The following is a 14,081-nucleotide window of genomic DNA, read 5'->3' as shown; positions in this document are numbered from 1 at the left end:
CTATGGCGCTTCGTCCTCACCAGGGCAACTGTTGCTACCCACCCGCTACCTTCCCTCCCCCTTCTTTGCTCTGATTGGTTGAGCGCTTCCAAATTGTCTTAAAGCCACAGGGACGGCAAATTTTTACTACAAAGCCTTCCACGCCCATTTGTAGAAAATCCCTGTCTATCATGAACATAAAATTTGTACAATTGAGGCGGATGCTATGCCAGTGAAAGTAATAATTCTGCAGTTAGTGATTTAATAGTGTCATAGTAACTCTGTTTAAAATTCAAAACAGAGTGGCTATGACCAATACAAATACTATATGTCTTTGGTGATCATACATCTGTCTTGCACAAATGGATACACCGCAACCGAGCCCAATCATTGAATGGCCTCAGGATCCAACAGTTTGACTGATCTGAAATAACAAACAATAGTTTAATTCTATTGAAAGTTTGTCTTTAACTAAATCTTTTCCTCCGTTGTGCCGTAGATATATTTTTCAAAATGTTGGACACTCACTCACTTCTCATAAAGGTATACATCTACCTCCAGTATCACAATTGCAAACAATCCAGTGTTCTCGCATCTCTGACTCTCTCCATGTCATGTCAATGTCATCATTAGTATAATATCAAAGGACAAAACACAATACATCTGATTACATTACGTCTATGTTTCTGTTGTACCATTACTGTATAACTCCTGTAAAAAGTGTAAACAACCCATTTACCAGCTACTTCTAGACCTGGCTAGCCAGTTAGCAAACCCTAAGTCTGCTTTCATAGTTATGCAGCTGTTACACAACAGAATATATACATGCGAACACCTGCTGTGTACTGAAACACATAAGCAAAAACAAAAGATACAGTATGTAGGACCAAATTTTACAATTTTGGCTACAGTGTCCATTGTCCAAAAAATACTCACATTTAGGTAAAAAAAAAAAAAAGGTCAATAGCATTTTGATATTGCTCCTATGACCTCAACAGGTCACTTCAATGACACTCTATTAATGAGTGTCAGGGTGGACACCCTCCTAAAATGCCATTTTTATTTGCTTGTTCCGTCTCAGTAATTACAGATTCATTAATTTCCTAAATGAGCGCCCTTTGGCTATGTGGATACACAGATAAGAATGTGTTTTCTTTCAGTCTGAATCATAATAAGACTTCTATGATATCTGACTTTGAAAATGTCATTGGTCCTGTCTCAGTCCTCCCAGTTCACCTCTTGGCAAAGAGTTGACAGAATAAGTGATTTTCAAGTGAAAAGGAAAATACACACAAACGCACAGGTTTTTTCTGTTTTTAATTCTCATGAAAATTAGGTGATTTTATATCATTTTATGTCCAGTGTCTTTCAGTTAAACCATCATATGAGCTGTTTTTTAGTATCCATAAAGTGAATGGAAAGGGCTGCCATGTGCTCAAATTGTTTAAATATTTCTGTTAATAAAATGCATTGTAGGCTTTATAACAAAAGGCCTTAAGTATTCAGTCTTTAAGCGAGGCGTTTTGTTTTTCCCAACCACTATCATACACATTTTAGTAAACTTTTTTTTATTTGGACAACCATCTAAATTGTGCACCTGAGAACTCAAGGGAATAAAATGCTTTTTTAAGATCATTTGCCAAAAGCAGCATCAAAAGTCACTAATGTCTAATAATGTCTCATCCTGTTTGTGAGTTATAAGTAGATTGTTGATATTTTGCAATTGTTTTATAGCACACAGATCGCCAAATGGGTTAAAGGACATGTCCTCTTCCCTAAATTACAAAATCTTATGTCTTACTTTGCCTAAAATGTGCTGTCCTTCCATATTTTGCACTTGCACCATAACAACACATTATGAGACAGAGAAATTTTCAGTGGTCGACGAATTATATAGTTTCTTTACTACATCAATGTAAAATTAATCCATTACAAGTAAAAGTTTCACAAATAAAATCCAAATTTAATAAAAGTATGGAACTATTTTCAGCAAAATACACTTTAAGTATCAAAGGTAAAACTTCTTTATCAGCAAAATAATGAGCCCTGTAATGATTAATATAACTGATACTATTAGATATTACATTAATATCATTTTAATACTGATGCATCAATGTGTAAGCAACATTTTACAATCGTAGTGGCTTGAGGTGGATCACAAGATATATATCTGAGGGGCTATGAGATGAATAATGACAGACAAAAGCAAAAATTAAAAAAAAGTTCTGCTTCACAAATTTGTGTTCATATGTTGGACTTTTTTCTTTCCTCTAATCTTTGCTTTTTTATGAAATACAAAATGTGTGTGTGTGTGTGTGTGTGTGTGTTTGTGTGTTTGTATAGCACCTTCCATACAAGAAATGCAGCTCAAAGTGCTTCCATAATTAATGTAACATAAGATTGAAAATAAAACCCGCTTCATAATAATAATTATAATAATAATAATAATAATAATAATAATAATAATAATAAAAACCCCGCAAGTGGCAGTGATTGGGGTCCAAGCGTATTGGGAGCATTTGGATGCTTGTGTCTTATTTAATTGTTAATGAAATGTGTTTTTCATGATTGCGAGCTGAAACTAAGGTGCATTGTTTTTTTTAAATCTCCCATATTTCGATTCTTAATTTAAATGTTTCGTACCCATCCATCTATAATGTTTTAGTGTGTTTTTCAAGTGTGTTTTAAGACATAATTCAGACTGATTTTTTTTAGCTCAAATAAAACAGATGAGGATGAGAGCGTACAGTATGCTTCTCAACTTACAATACATCTAACTTCTTACGTGCTGTATTTATATGTCATTATATATTTATATTCATTCCAGGGTTAAAGCCGTGTTGATGATTTTGAAGACAATTCACACTGTGAACACAAACGTAAATTTGAAGCAGTTTACAATACTGGGATTTGAACCCTCAGCCTTTGGATTGAGAGCCAAACAGCCTACTGCCAAACTAAATAATAAGGTATCTTTTCATTGTACAATTTGATGCAAATCAGAGATTGGAGATTTGGCACTGGAAATTGGTGATAAAGATTTGGAAGTCCCTGGTCATTCCAGTAAAATGGGATAAGGACAACAAGCAAAAAGTTGAGTAATTGCCGATATTTGAGAATATCACACGCTTTTCTAAAATAACAAAATCTGGTTATGGTAATCTCACTGACACAGCCGTATGGATTACCTTTCACCAGTGGTTCAGAAGGCCTATAATCAGGACTTGAACTGGGGACCTCTGTCACATATTTATGTGGGGCTAACCCCCAGCTCCATGGAGCATCTTTGAGCAGACCTACTGATATGGCCCACTCAAACTGTTGAATTGTCAAGGCTCGAGGCAATGTAAACATTTTGAAAGACTGGTAACCACAGTGCAAGAGGACTCAAATGCACGACTCAGGACACAGTTCAGGGTTCCACAGAAATCAAGGCCTTTACTTGGAAAAACGTCAGTACACAGGCAGGCAGACAATACCAAAAGGGCTGGGCAAAGGACAAGGTCAAGACCTGGCTATGAACAAACAAAAACCAGGAACACAAACACTAGGAGAAGGCTGGATCACTTCTCACAAGGAACAAAGACAAACTGGCACAGAGGGAAGGGAGCACAAAATACACTAGGAGAGGGGCCACAATTTGACACTGGTGGCACAGATCAGGGGAAGGGCAGACACTCACGAAGGTGTGAAAAACACGAGGGACGGAAGTGGGGATCCGAAGCAAGAGGAGGAGTATCTGACAACAAAATAAAACAGGAAACACTACAGCAAATGACAAAACTAAGAAAAACATGACCATGAGGGAGCAGAGCAGGACGTGAAACGTATCTTATAAATATTAAGCCATCACCTTTAAGACTACGTTCCTGAAATTTTGCAGTGTTGCTCATACTATCTTTATGGTGACACATGCAAAGTTTGGTAATGACTGCTTATTTATTTTCCGAAAAGTAGTTGTTATTACATATAGTATTTTTGCATTTCTTTAAAATGGTTTGATGTATATAAGTTTCTTGGGAGCTTTTGGCTTAGCATGGTCTGTAGATGATTCACACTGAATTTCAGAAGAATCTGACAAACAGTCTCAAACGAGTTCATAAAAACATTTCAGACAGTGTGAAAAGGCAGGAAGATTAACTTGGAAAAAGTCAAATTTTTTATATTTTTATAATATCCGCGATACGGGCTTACATGTAAGCGTCTTTGTTGTAACGCCACCGTGAGGCCATTTGCTCCAAGGTTTTGAACACTCTTTCTTCATCACCATAAACCTACGTACCAATTTTCATGATGATGGGATGTTAACAGTGGAAATTACAAGCTGCGGAATTTTGATGGGCTGCCGGTTAGCCACATTAATTCAGTTATCAAAGCCTTATTTTAAGGAAACAGCTCGTCCAACCGGGGGCAAAAGCCAATTTCCCCAATTTGGGGAAAAGCTGATTTATGGCTCGGTGGCCGAGGGTGGGGCAAGGGCTAGGCATGTGGTGGTTGTAGTTACGTTAAGTTTCCGGGAAATCAAAGTAAGTCTACGCACTGTCGCCGAAAGCGAACCAAGCCGACGTGCCAGTGTGCGCCCTGTTTTTCACTTGGCTGCTAGTGTCGGAAATGGGCGGCGCTACCCGGCAGCGAACCCCAAGAGCAGCCCGTGTTTCGCCCGTCGACAGAATGACCGGCTGGCATCTCAGTGCGTCTCATAGCAAGGTAATCCCTTTACATCAATAGCTAGCATAAGTCAGCTGGCGCCGAAGAACAAAAGAGAGAGCTTGCGCGTGCGTGTGTGCATGTGCATTTCGTGTTTCCCACAGGCACTGAGGCCTGGATCCGAATGTAATGGCCACACTAAAGACAAAGTGGCTCTTGTCAATTTTGCTGGTCAACCTACCAAATTGCTCTGCTGCAGCAGGTAGGCTCATCCAAGCGTGCACACATTATTCACATACTGTGTGAGTAAATTCTTTCTTACTCCTCGGTGCTTGTACTCTGTGTGTGTGTGTGTGTGTGTGTGTGTGTGTGTGTTATCAGTTTTAAGCCTCCCTCTCCACTGCATTCAGAGAGAGATGTTTACTCCACTCTGTGTATTTAACAGCTATATAATGCTTCTTACTTTTGCTGAGTAACATTTTACATACTAAATATGAATACACAGTATGTCAAATTAGCTCTATTAGAAATGGTGCCTACAAGTTAATGCAACACAAAGGAGTATCTCCAACCTGAGAAAAAGTCTAAAGACTACCACTACTTCACTACTCTCCAACAAAATGTGCAGTACATGTTTCTATGCTGACACTATGGAGGGTTGAGTTGTCAACACTAAAATAAAGAATGAGCTGAGTGTTTTATATGCAGCATAATGTTCTGCTTACGCTGATGGCATATTACATTAAGCATAAATGTTTTGATAAAGGATGCCGTGGGCCCCCATATGCAGGTCACACAGCTAAGTGTTTTCTCATTTTTTAGAACGGCTGCATATTTCAGCATTACCGTCTGTACTGAAGAGGAACTCGTGACAAAAGAAGTGTGCAGTTACTTGGACCCAGAATGATCAACATGCTCATTTCCTGTTAATGTAACTGACAGTGTGCTTCCCTGCAATGTACTGCACGCAGGCATCAAATTTATGACCGCTAGAAATTTATCGGCTTACGAGAAATCGGTGAAGTCGACAGTCTTGTGATGAATAAGAAAAAAAGGTGTTTTGTGTGTGTGTGTGTGTGTGTGTGTGTGTGTGTGTGTTTTGGCAGATATAGACGGATACGTGTATCAGTTAATATGACTCTATGTATTTTTCTTGTAGTTACTTCTGTGGTTACGTTTGCTTTCTAGCTTTTTTTTTTCTTCATCTTCTCTAGTCACTGCCTTTCTGTTTTTGTCTCTTCTATTATGACAGTCAACGCAAATGAGCACAGGATGTTTTTATTTATGAGCTTGAGAGAGAATTTAAAGATTTTCTAGCAGCAATGTGAAGTGTTTACTTTGATCTTTTCAGGGCATTTACATGAATCTGTTTTCATTTTAGCTGTATGTATATTTTGCAATTGTGTCTGTGACTCATAATATCCTGGAAGTTTCTTGCAGTCAGTTGTTACCTTTTTTGTGCTGTGACTCATGGTGGTTTGGCATAAACGTTTTAGTATGTACCACTACCCATAACTTCACTGCTTTTTTTTCCTACCATGTGAGCCAGTGGATCTGCGTGTATTGTTTTTGGCAAGCGCAATAGACATTTAAGGGGTTCTTCATACAACGATAGTAGAACACTACATTGCCAGCTTATTAGGTACACCTACCTAAAACTAACACAGTCTAATACAACAGGCCTGCAATAAATCCTACCTTCACAAAAATTAGAATGCTCAGTTTTTGTTGGAACTGCAGTGTCTTCATTTATTTTTTTGAATAGGTTTTGAAATACTATGAACAGATAATCACTACTCTCAGTTTCTCCAGGTCCTCCTGCTCCTCCCTCTCATCCTGAGTGCTATATCCCATGTGATGAGAAAAGCTGTAGCGTAGATATCCACTGCACTTGGGACCCAGGGCCGGACCCCCAGATCCCCACTGACTACAGACTGCATTGGGAGCCAGCAAACCGCGAGTAAACACAACCATAATAACCAAATTATTCCTTGTTTTAGCAATCAGACCTCCTTCAAGTTTTGATGACAATAATTGGGTAACTTGGGGAGAAATCATACTGATTTTGTTTTACTCCTGTTGTCTTGTTGTCTTGTCTTCTAGGGAGGGGTATGTGACCAGTCGGACCAGTTCGAGTAAAGTTATCAAACGTGAATACTTTTTCAGTAATGAAGAACTTCGTGTTTGGGTTGAGGCTAAGAACCAGCATGGTACTGCCAAATCTCGGGAGGCTGTCTTCAACACAGCAGTTATCAGTGAGTCAGTCCAGCAAATTCTTGTTCATGAATACAGAGACCACCACCAAAGACAATAATAATAATGATGATGATGATGATAATATGAGTAGTACTTGAAGCCTTTCTTACAAGTACAATCAGAATAGTTGACCTGTTTCAATGGAAAAAGTTGGCACTGATCTTCAAATTATTGATTTGGATTTAAGTGATATTTTAAATTAAATTGTTGCTGGGTATATGTTTCTGCCTCTAGTCAAGCCACCCCCTCCTGTCATCACAACAACACAGTCGGAGTCTTTAGAGATTGAGTGGCAGACCTTCTGTACTGAGCTTCTTCTCTCTGTGGGAACCTGCGACGTCCAAAATCGGATTGAGGCAGAGCAAGTTTGGCTTGAGGTGTCTTTTCTTTAGGTGTTGTCTTGCCTCTCAATTTCTTTTCTTTCCCTCAGCATGGACTACATTGTGTAATGGTGTATACTGACAGTGAGCGGACATTGAATAAATTAAAGAAAAAAACTCAACAATACCCTTGCAAGGAAAAGTCTATAGTGTTAATTGAGTAAAGCTTTGGTCACTGAATGCATGCTCAAGCTCCCTTCTTTTCCTCTTCTACACAGCACGAGGGTGGATTCATTCACACTTATACATTGGACAATCCCCAGCCTGGCACATTTTATGAATTTCAAGTTCGCTGTGCCTGTAGCATAGGCTTAACAAGTGACTGGAGTGCAATCCAGAAGTTAAAAAGCGCGGAGACAGGTGAGTTCTCACTTGTGATGTGGTTGAGCACTGGCAAAGAACTTGGAAAAGATTGACAAATGTTTGTAGTTTCTTTATTGTTTTAAGTCATTTTTATAGGTGTTGAAAAGTTAAACATCTTGGGAAATAGGTCTATTTGTTTAATTGCCAAGACTTAGATAAGAAGACTGATACCCCCATCATGTGTATACGATAAATATGAAGCTGGAGACAGAAGCCAGTTAGCTTAGCTTAGCATAAAGACTGGAAAACAAAATGTCTCTTACTCGTTCAGCCCCTGTTGGAGAGCTGGATATATGGAGGGACTGTAGAATATCTCCTGCAAGCTTTGACTGTGGTCTGATCTGGAAGGTAGGTCAACAAATGATCCACAATCATTTTCTGAATAGAATAATAACGCAGATTCTCACTTTATGCAGACTCGCGCATTGCTATCATCTCCCTGTCTTTATCCCATCCAGAAGCTTCCTATATCTCAGGCGTGCGGTGTCATTCTGGGATATGAAGTCAAACTGTTTGACAATAACAGCACACTGAAGCTGGTGAATGTGTCCACAGCTGAGTCTTGCGGCCAGTTGTTCGATGAAATGAAATGCCTCTTCAACTCCTCTCTAAAGGGTGTATCATCAGTCAGTGTATCAGCCTTCAACGCTCATGGTGCCACAGTGCCTTCTCATCTAGATATGCAAACACCAGGTATGAGTTGCCCAGACTGTCATAAAAGTAAGGAAGGGTTTGTATCAGTGTAAAGTATCCGCATCCGCATTCACAACATCCCAAGGCTAAAAGTAGCTCCTAACTGTCTGAATTAGAGGAAACTCCTAAACTTAAAAGGTGTGTCAGTCCTTAACTTTAGGACTCCTATGTTTTTGCAGAGTAATTCACAAAGCATTTTAGAGCTCCGCCTAAGTCTGAGAGACATTAGAGGCAGTCCAGAGGACTCCCAGTCTGTAAGACCTGCTCACAGTCAGTCAACTGCTGCAAGTAATGAGTCTCATCAACTCAGGGTTTTTGACAAATAAAACAAATAATGAACTTTTAAGAGCAAATTTTGATGGCGGCTGAGTAAGTAAGAATCAAATCAGCTCACTGCAGTTGGCAATTCTGAGGAATTTTAGATATTTAATCTGAGAATTAACCAAAAATGTGGTCCACATTTGTTTGACAGATAATTAAGTGTACATTAAGTAATCCCTAAATTGAATAAATAAATAAATAAACAAACCTGTAGAATATGCGCTAAATGTAGAATAAACCCATCAAAGTGTGAAGATGTGTTCATTCAAAAAACATCTCAGTATTATGTACTTTGTTTCATATATGGGATTTGTAAAATAATACATAAAATATCTAAACCATTTGTTAATGTAATCTGTATATCTATATATCTATTTCTAGTTTATTTTTAAATTAAATTAAATTAAGTTACATTTTTAATTAAATTTTTATACAATTAATATAATTTTTATTAACAATTACATTTTTTAAACTAATTTAATCCAATCTAGTTTCCCTTCATGCTCCTTTGAATTGATGATGAATATTTTACTTCGCATTCACTGACACAGACCGGTCACCTGTCAATCAATCACTGTAGACAGAGTAAACGAACGGAGAAACACCATGTCTTCCATAGCAATGGGGTCAGGAACTTTAAGCGCCACGTAGGAGGATTCCTGCTGGTAACATAAAACACTTTGTGAATACAGCCCCAGACCTTGGGCTGTGATGTTTTAAAATTCACTTTATTCAGTATTTTATATGTTTTGTTGAATTTAAATTAGGTTAAAAATTTAAGGCAACATTGTAGCCACTGTCTGAAAGTTCCTGTTCCCTCTGAAAAATGATGCTACAGTAATTGTACAATTATACTATTCCTGTGGCTCAGAAGAACTAACAAAGCACTTGTCTCTCACTCAGGCATAGAGAAAAATGAACACGCTATTAACCTCGAAATGAATGAAGAGAACCTCACTGTGTCCTGGGATCTGCACTCTCAGCTCTCAGACAACCTGAAGGAATATGTGGTGCAATACAAACAAGCAGGGTGTCCTCCAGGCCAAGGATTTGATTGGATCAAAGTGACCACAAACCAAACAGTGTTTTTTAAAGGTATGTTTGATTTGGATAATTTCATAGCAATAACAGATGTAATTGGAAAATATCAAACACTTGCTACATTTTGAGATTGAAGAGTGAATTCTTAAGAATCTCAAAGACTCTTTGGAATTGTCTTTTTTGTTAAGGTTGGACTTGTGCTGGCTATTTTCAAAATGGCTGTTTTACTCATGTGTGTGTCTCCACCTACAGGTGAATTTCAAAAATACACACCCTTCCAAGTGTCACTGTTCACTGTATCACACGGTGGGAAAGTCCGTCAACTCTCATCAGTTATTGGATATTCTCTTGAGGGAAGTAAGTGCTTGTTCCTGGGTAATCCCTCCTTTAGCTAAATTTGACCTCTGGTCTCTCCTTGCATTAAATGGAAGATAATCTTGTAATCTTCGTGTCCCTCTCACAATCACTTTTCAGTTCCCTCCGGGGAGCCAACATTTAAGGTCATTTCCATTGCTGCCACTCAGGTGACCCTGTTTTGGGAGCCTGTTCCACTGTCCAAGCAGAATGGGGTGATCCAGTACTACCAAATAGGATTAGACAGACAAAAAGGTACATACCGTAACAATATACTGTATATTACAATCGTGGTAATTAGTAAAGAAAACATAGGGAGCCCAAGGGATTTATGTAAAGACTGTGTCATAGCAATGGTTCAGATATATTTGTCGTTAGATCATTTTTAGACACATTAGCAGCGTTGGTTTTATTGACGGCAATATAGGTCTTTCAGTAGGTCCAGCATTTTGGTCCAGGCTCATGTACTGCCTTGCAATTTTTACATTCATAGTTCCCAAAGGATGAATCCTACCAACGTTAGTGAGCCCCCCCCGACCACCAACAAGTCTAAGTTTTTTTGCTTGTCCTGGGAAAAATCTTTATTGATCTATTTGATGGATTGACGCTAAATTTGGCACAGAGATTTAATGTCTCTAGAGGATGTATCCTAATGATTTTGGTGATCCTCTGACAATTCAGTTAGTGCTGCCATGGTGTTCACATTTGTGGCTTTAAGGGAAATGCCTATCGGAGGGATTGCCATGAAATTCAGGTTCCCTTCAGGATGAGTTCTAATGACTTTGATTAAAAAAAAATTTCATCTAGCGCCATAATTAGGTCAGATTTTTCAATTGTCCAGCACTATGGCTTATTACTAAATATTTGCAAATCTAATGACATACCCATCGACCTCAGCTGTACTTTGTGTTTATTGCCAGTTAACAAAATGGTGAAAATGCTAAACATGATATCTGCTAAACACCATCATCTTAGCATTGTCATTGTGAGCACGATAGCGTACTGACATTAGCATTGAGCTGCTAGCGTGGCTGTAGACTTAGTTTTTTTTTAAATATTTTGCTTATTCTGTTATGAAATCACTATGCCTGTGTAAAATAATGAACTACAAGAAACACATTCACATAACTGTTAAGAAACTAGTAAATAGGAAACTAGAGTAATGCTATGCTTAGTTTGGTTTGTCTCTGCCATCTATTCTCTAAATACTCAACATCACTCGAACAATTTGTTTCTCCTAGTGTACAATGTGAGTGCAGCCCCACAGCATAAAAATGGGACTTTCAAGCTGAAGCTCCTCAGTCCAGGCCAGGAGTATCAGGTGTGGATAAGAGCTGTGACTGGTGCCGGGCCTGGACCAAATGCCGTCATCAGGTTCAAAACTAAACAGCTTGAAAATTATGGTATTGCATCACATCTTAATTATTTTCTTTTTGAATGTGTTATAATGTTAGTATGACAAGTAATATGAAATATTGTAAGAGTTTCTAATTTGTGTAATAAGTGGATTAATCATATCAATCATATTGACACGTTCATTGGTTTATCTCTCTCATCTAATTTCTCTCTCTTTTCTCAGGGCATTTAACATTAGCCCTGCTTGCATCATTGTTTTTGGTGATATGCATTTTTGTTTTATTCAGGTGAGATATTCCCTTAAACAACTTGTCTTTGACTTGTATTGTATTTCAGAATCTCTATGCTCCTATCTTTGTCTCATCCAAAGGGGGGTGATAGATAACAATTGTTTTATTTTTTGTTGCTAATTACTTTGATATATATATATATATATAATATAAACTTTTCACCAATCTTTTCAAATAAAATGTTGATGTGAACATTAAAACTAAGAATATATTAAGTACTTTTTTTTTTTTTTAATTGGTCATCAAGATTGTGTAGAGTTTGTGAGATTATGAAGATTTACAATTTCTTTTTTGTTGTTATGTCTTAGTTTGTGTCAAGTAGAAAGCAAAGTGTGTCCAATGGTGACTTCATGTTTCTCTGAGAAAGTGCCAGATCCCCGCAATAGCCACATCTTCAGACAGATGAAGCACCAGGTGAGAGACTGATTGAAATGATAGGATTTCTTTGTCCTCTGTGAGCCTTGGTTTAATCTCAGAACAGGGTGTACACTGAATGTTGAGCCTGAATAATGCCATTATTTGTTATGCCACTGGTTACTGCTTATCCTGTTTACAACTACACGCTCACTAATGTAGTCCAGTCGTAGTTTATTACTGTGTGTTACCGGACTGGTTCTGTGTGTGATCTCCCTTTAGATTAATGACCCTTTGGCTTGGATCTGCATACCCATCTCTGAGCCACATCCCAAGATATCTATGTTGGAGGTTGTTGAAGTCCAGCATGGTGCTTTCAAGTCCTCCGCGAAGAAAGCGTCCGACTCTGACGGATTAACTAGGCCAATGGGTGGAGATGGGTGCTCACAGATGGACTGCCAAGACGATCACAGCGAGGATGCTGTCACAGAGGAGTTTGGCAGGACAGAGCACAGATATGGGAGAAAGGAGTACAGCAAAATGGTTGACTCTGATGAGGAGAGGGACAGAGAGGAGGACAGGGATGATTGTTGGAGCTCCTCAGAGGAAGAACAGTTTACATCGGGTTATGAAAAACACTTCATGCCCAGTGCATTGGAAATACTGGACATTTGATGATATCTTCACATTGCATCATGGACATTAATCTCAGATAAATGTGAGTTTGTTTGTTTATTTTTGTTGTTGTTTTTTTGTTGTATTTTTGGGGGGGGGCAGAAAATGTTCTGTATGGAATTTTAGATGAAGACTCTCTGGGTAGGCTTCCGTAGACTCTCTCTGCAGGACCCTGGAAGGCAGACTCAACTCATTGGAAAGATTCGCCTACTATAGCTAATGACCAGTCAGGAAATCCCTCTCTCTGCCCTGGCTTTCACCTTCTATATTTGTTATTTTGGTATTTGGTTTTATTATATTTTTGTTTAACCATTTGGTGTTCGCTTTGGCTTTATTTTTACTTTTAATTTTTCAGTTACAACTCGTGTGTAGTCCCACATTTTTGTCGTATGTTGAGCCTGGCTATGAAAATAAGAAGCATGAACAGTATTTTCTGAGGCAAAAATGACACAAATGTATCTACAAACTGACAAATAACTGGGTGTGCGGTAAATTATAATTTCTTTAAAATCTGTAGCCCTAATATAAGCTATGCAGAATCAGGAGTGACCTTGATAGCACCTGCTCCTATACATGATTACATGTTTAAACATCTCAGGAAACACAATATTTAATTTTAGGGGGAATGTTAGTATATAATATAGACGTTTAAAGACAAAATCCACTGTAAAACAATTAAACGTTTAATGTAATTTTAATTTAATTCCAGTCAGGTGTCATCAGGTGACACTAAATGAATGCCTAATCCTTTCGTTTAAGGTTTTTTTTTTTTTTTTTTTTTTGAGTCATTCATTCCCAGATGAGCCATAAATGCCATTATAACGTATAAATGGTTTTTAAAATTACAAAGTTACAAGAGCTCTTGCTATTTTGAACCCCCTGAATATTAATGTTAACATATCAGGTGCTAGTTCATGTATTATTTCTCTGTTCTTCTCTCTGCAAATTATCCACATCCATACTTTTTGTTTACATTGTTGCACCTTGAACTTTAAATTTGAATAAGTGTCACATATTAAATGAACAGTTTTTTAATAAAGGTTTGGCAGCAGAGTTTCTGACCTATTCATCGATCAGTTGACTCAGGCATGCCAGTGGAATATGGTACAGTATGTACTGGTACAGTAACAGCACATCTCCAACACAGTCATAACACCTAATAACGAAACACATAAAGCCCATAACAGACATCACCTTATCCAGCAGCATGTGGCATATACAGAACAACACAATAATGTCCGTGAAGGTGTATGTTGAACAGTGTTGAAATGCATCTATAAGATACACTCTTACAAAAGATCAGGCACAGAACTAAAAAGGATATGATCATTTGAACACCTTCCAAGTTAATGACTACATTTATAAAGTGTAA

At 38.0% G+C, this 14,081-nt stretch overlaps 1 protein-coding gene across 2 annotated transcripts; it reads left to right on the top strand.

The window, feature by feature from the left end:
- The first annotated feature begins 4,463 nt into the window (after positions 1 to 4,463).
- il12rb2l (interleukin 12 receptor, beta 2a, like) lies at positions 4,464 to 13,816 on the top strand. 2 transcript variants are annotated; one of them, XM_040123833.1, is made up of 15 exons: positions 4,464 to 4,686; positions 4,791 to 4,888; positions 6,439 to 6,586; positions 6,730 to 6,881; positions 7,117 to 7,259; positions 7,481 to 7,622; positions 7,897 to 7,973; positions 8,084 to 8,318; positions 9,543 to 9,734; positions 9,933 to 10,037; positions 10,155 to 10,289; positions 11,276 to 11,437; positions 11,614 to 11,677; positions 11,989 to 12,094; positions 12,317 to 13,816. In XM_040123833.1, the coding sequence occupies exons 2-15, from the start codon at positions 4,816 to 4,818 to the stop codon at positions 12,707 to 12,709; spliced, it is 2,127 nt and encodes a 708-aa protein (XP_039979767.1). In that variant the 5' UTR covers positions 4,464 to 4,686; positions 4,791 to 4,815; the 3' UTR covers positions 12,710 to 13,816. The 2 variants fall into 2 exon arrangements, with proteins under 2 accessions (XP_039979767.1, XP_039979766.1); XM_040123832.1 differs by having other exon boundaries at positions 4,464 to 4,888.
- Positions 13,817 to 14,081: the final 265 nt, after the last annotated feature.

This window comes from Xiphias gladius, chromosome 3, assembly GCF_016859285.1.
Source record: "Xiphias gladius isolate SHS-SW01 ecotype Sanya breed wild chromosome 3, ASM1685928v1, whole genome shotgun sequence".
NCBI lineage: Eukaryota > Metazoa > Chordata > Actinopteri > Istiophoriformes > Xiphiidae > Xiphias > Xiphias gladius.
Note: the sequence above shows the minus strand (reverse complement) of the source record. Positions and strands in the feature narration are given on the sequence as shown.

Coding starts and splice junctions, on each gene's coding strand:
- il12rb2l (XM_040123833.1), top strand. CDS start 4,816: ATGGCCACACTAAAGACAAAGTGGCTCTTGTCAATTTTGCTGGTCAAC. Junction 7,974..8,083: donor ACTGTGGTCTGATCTGGAAG/GTAGGTCAACAA, acceptor TATCCCATCCAG/AAGCTTCCTATATCTCAGGC. Junction 10,038..10,154: donor TGGATATTCTCTTGAGGGAA/GTAAGTGCTTGT, acceptor ATCACTTTTCAG/TTCCCTCCGGGGAGCCAACA.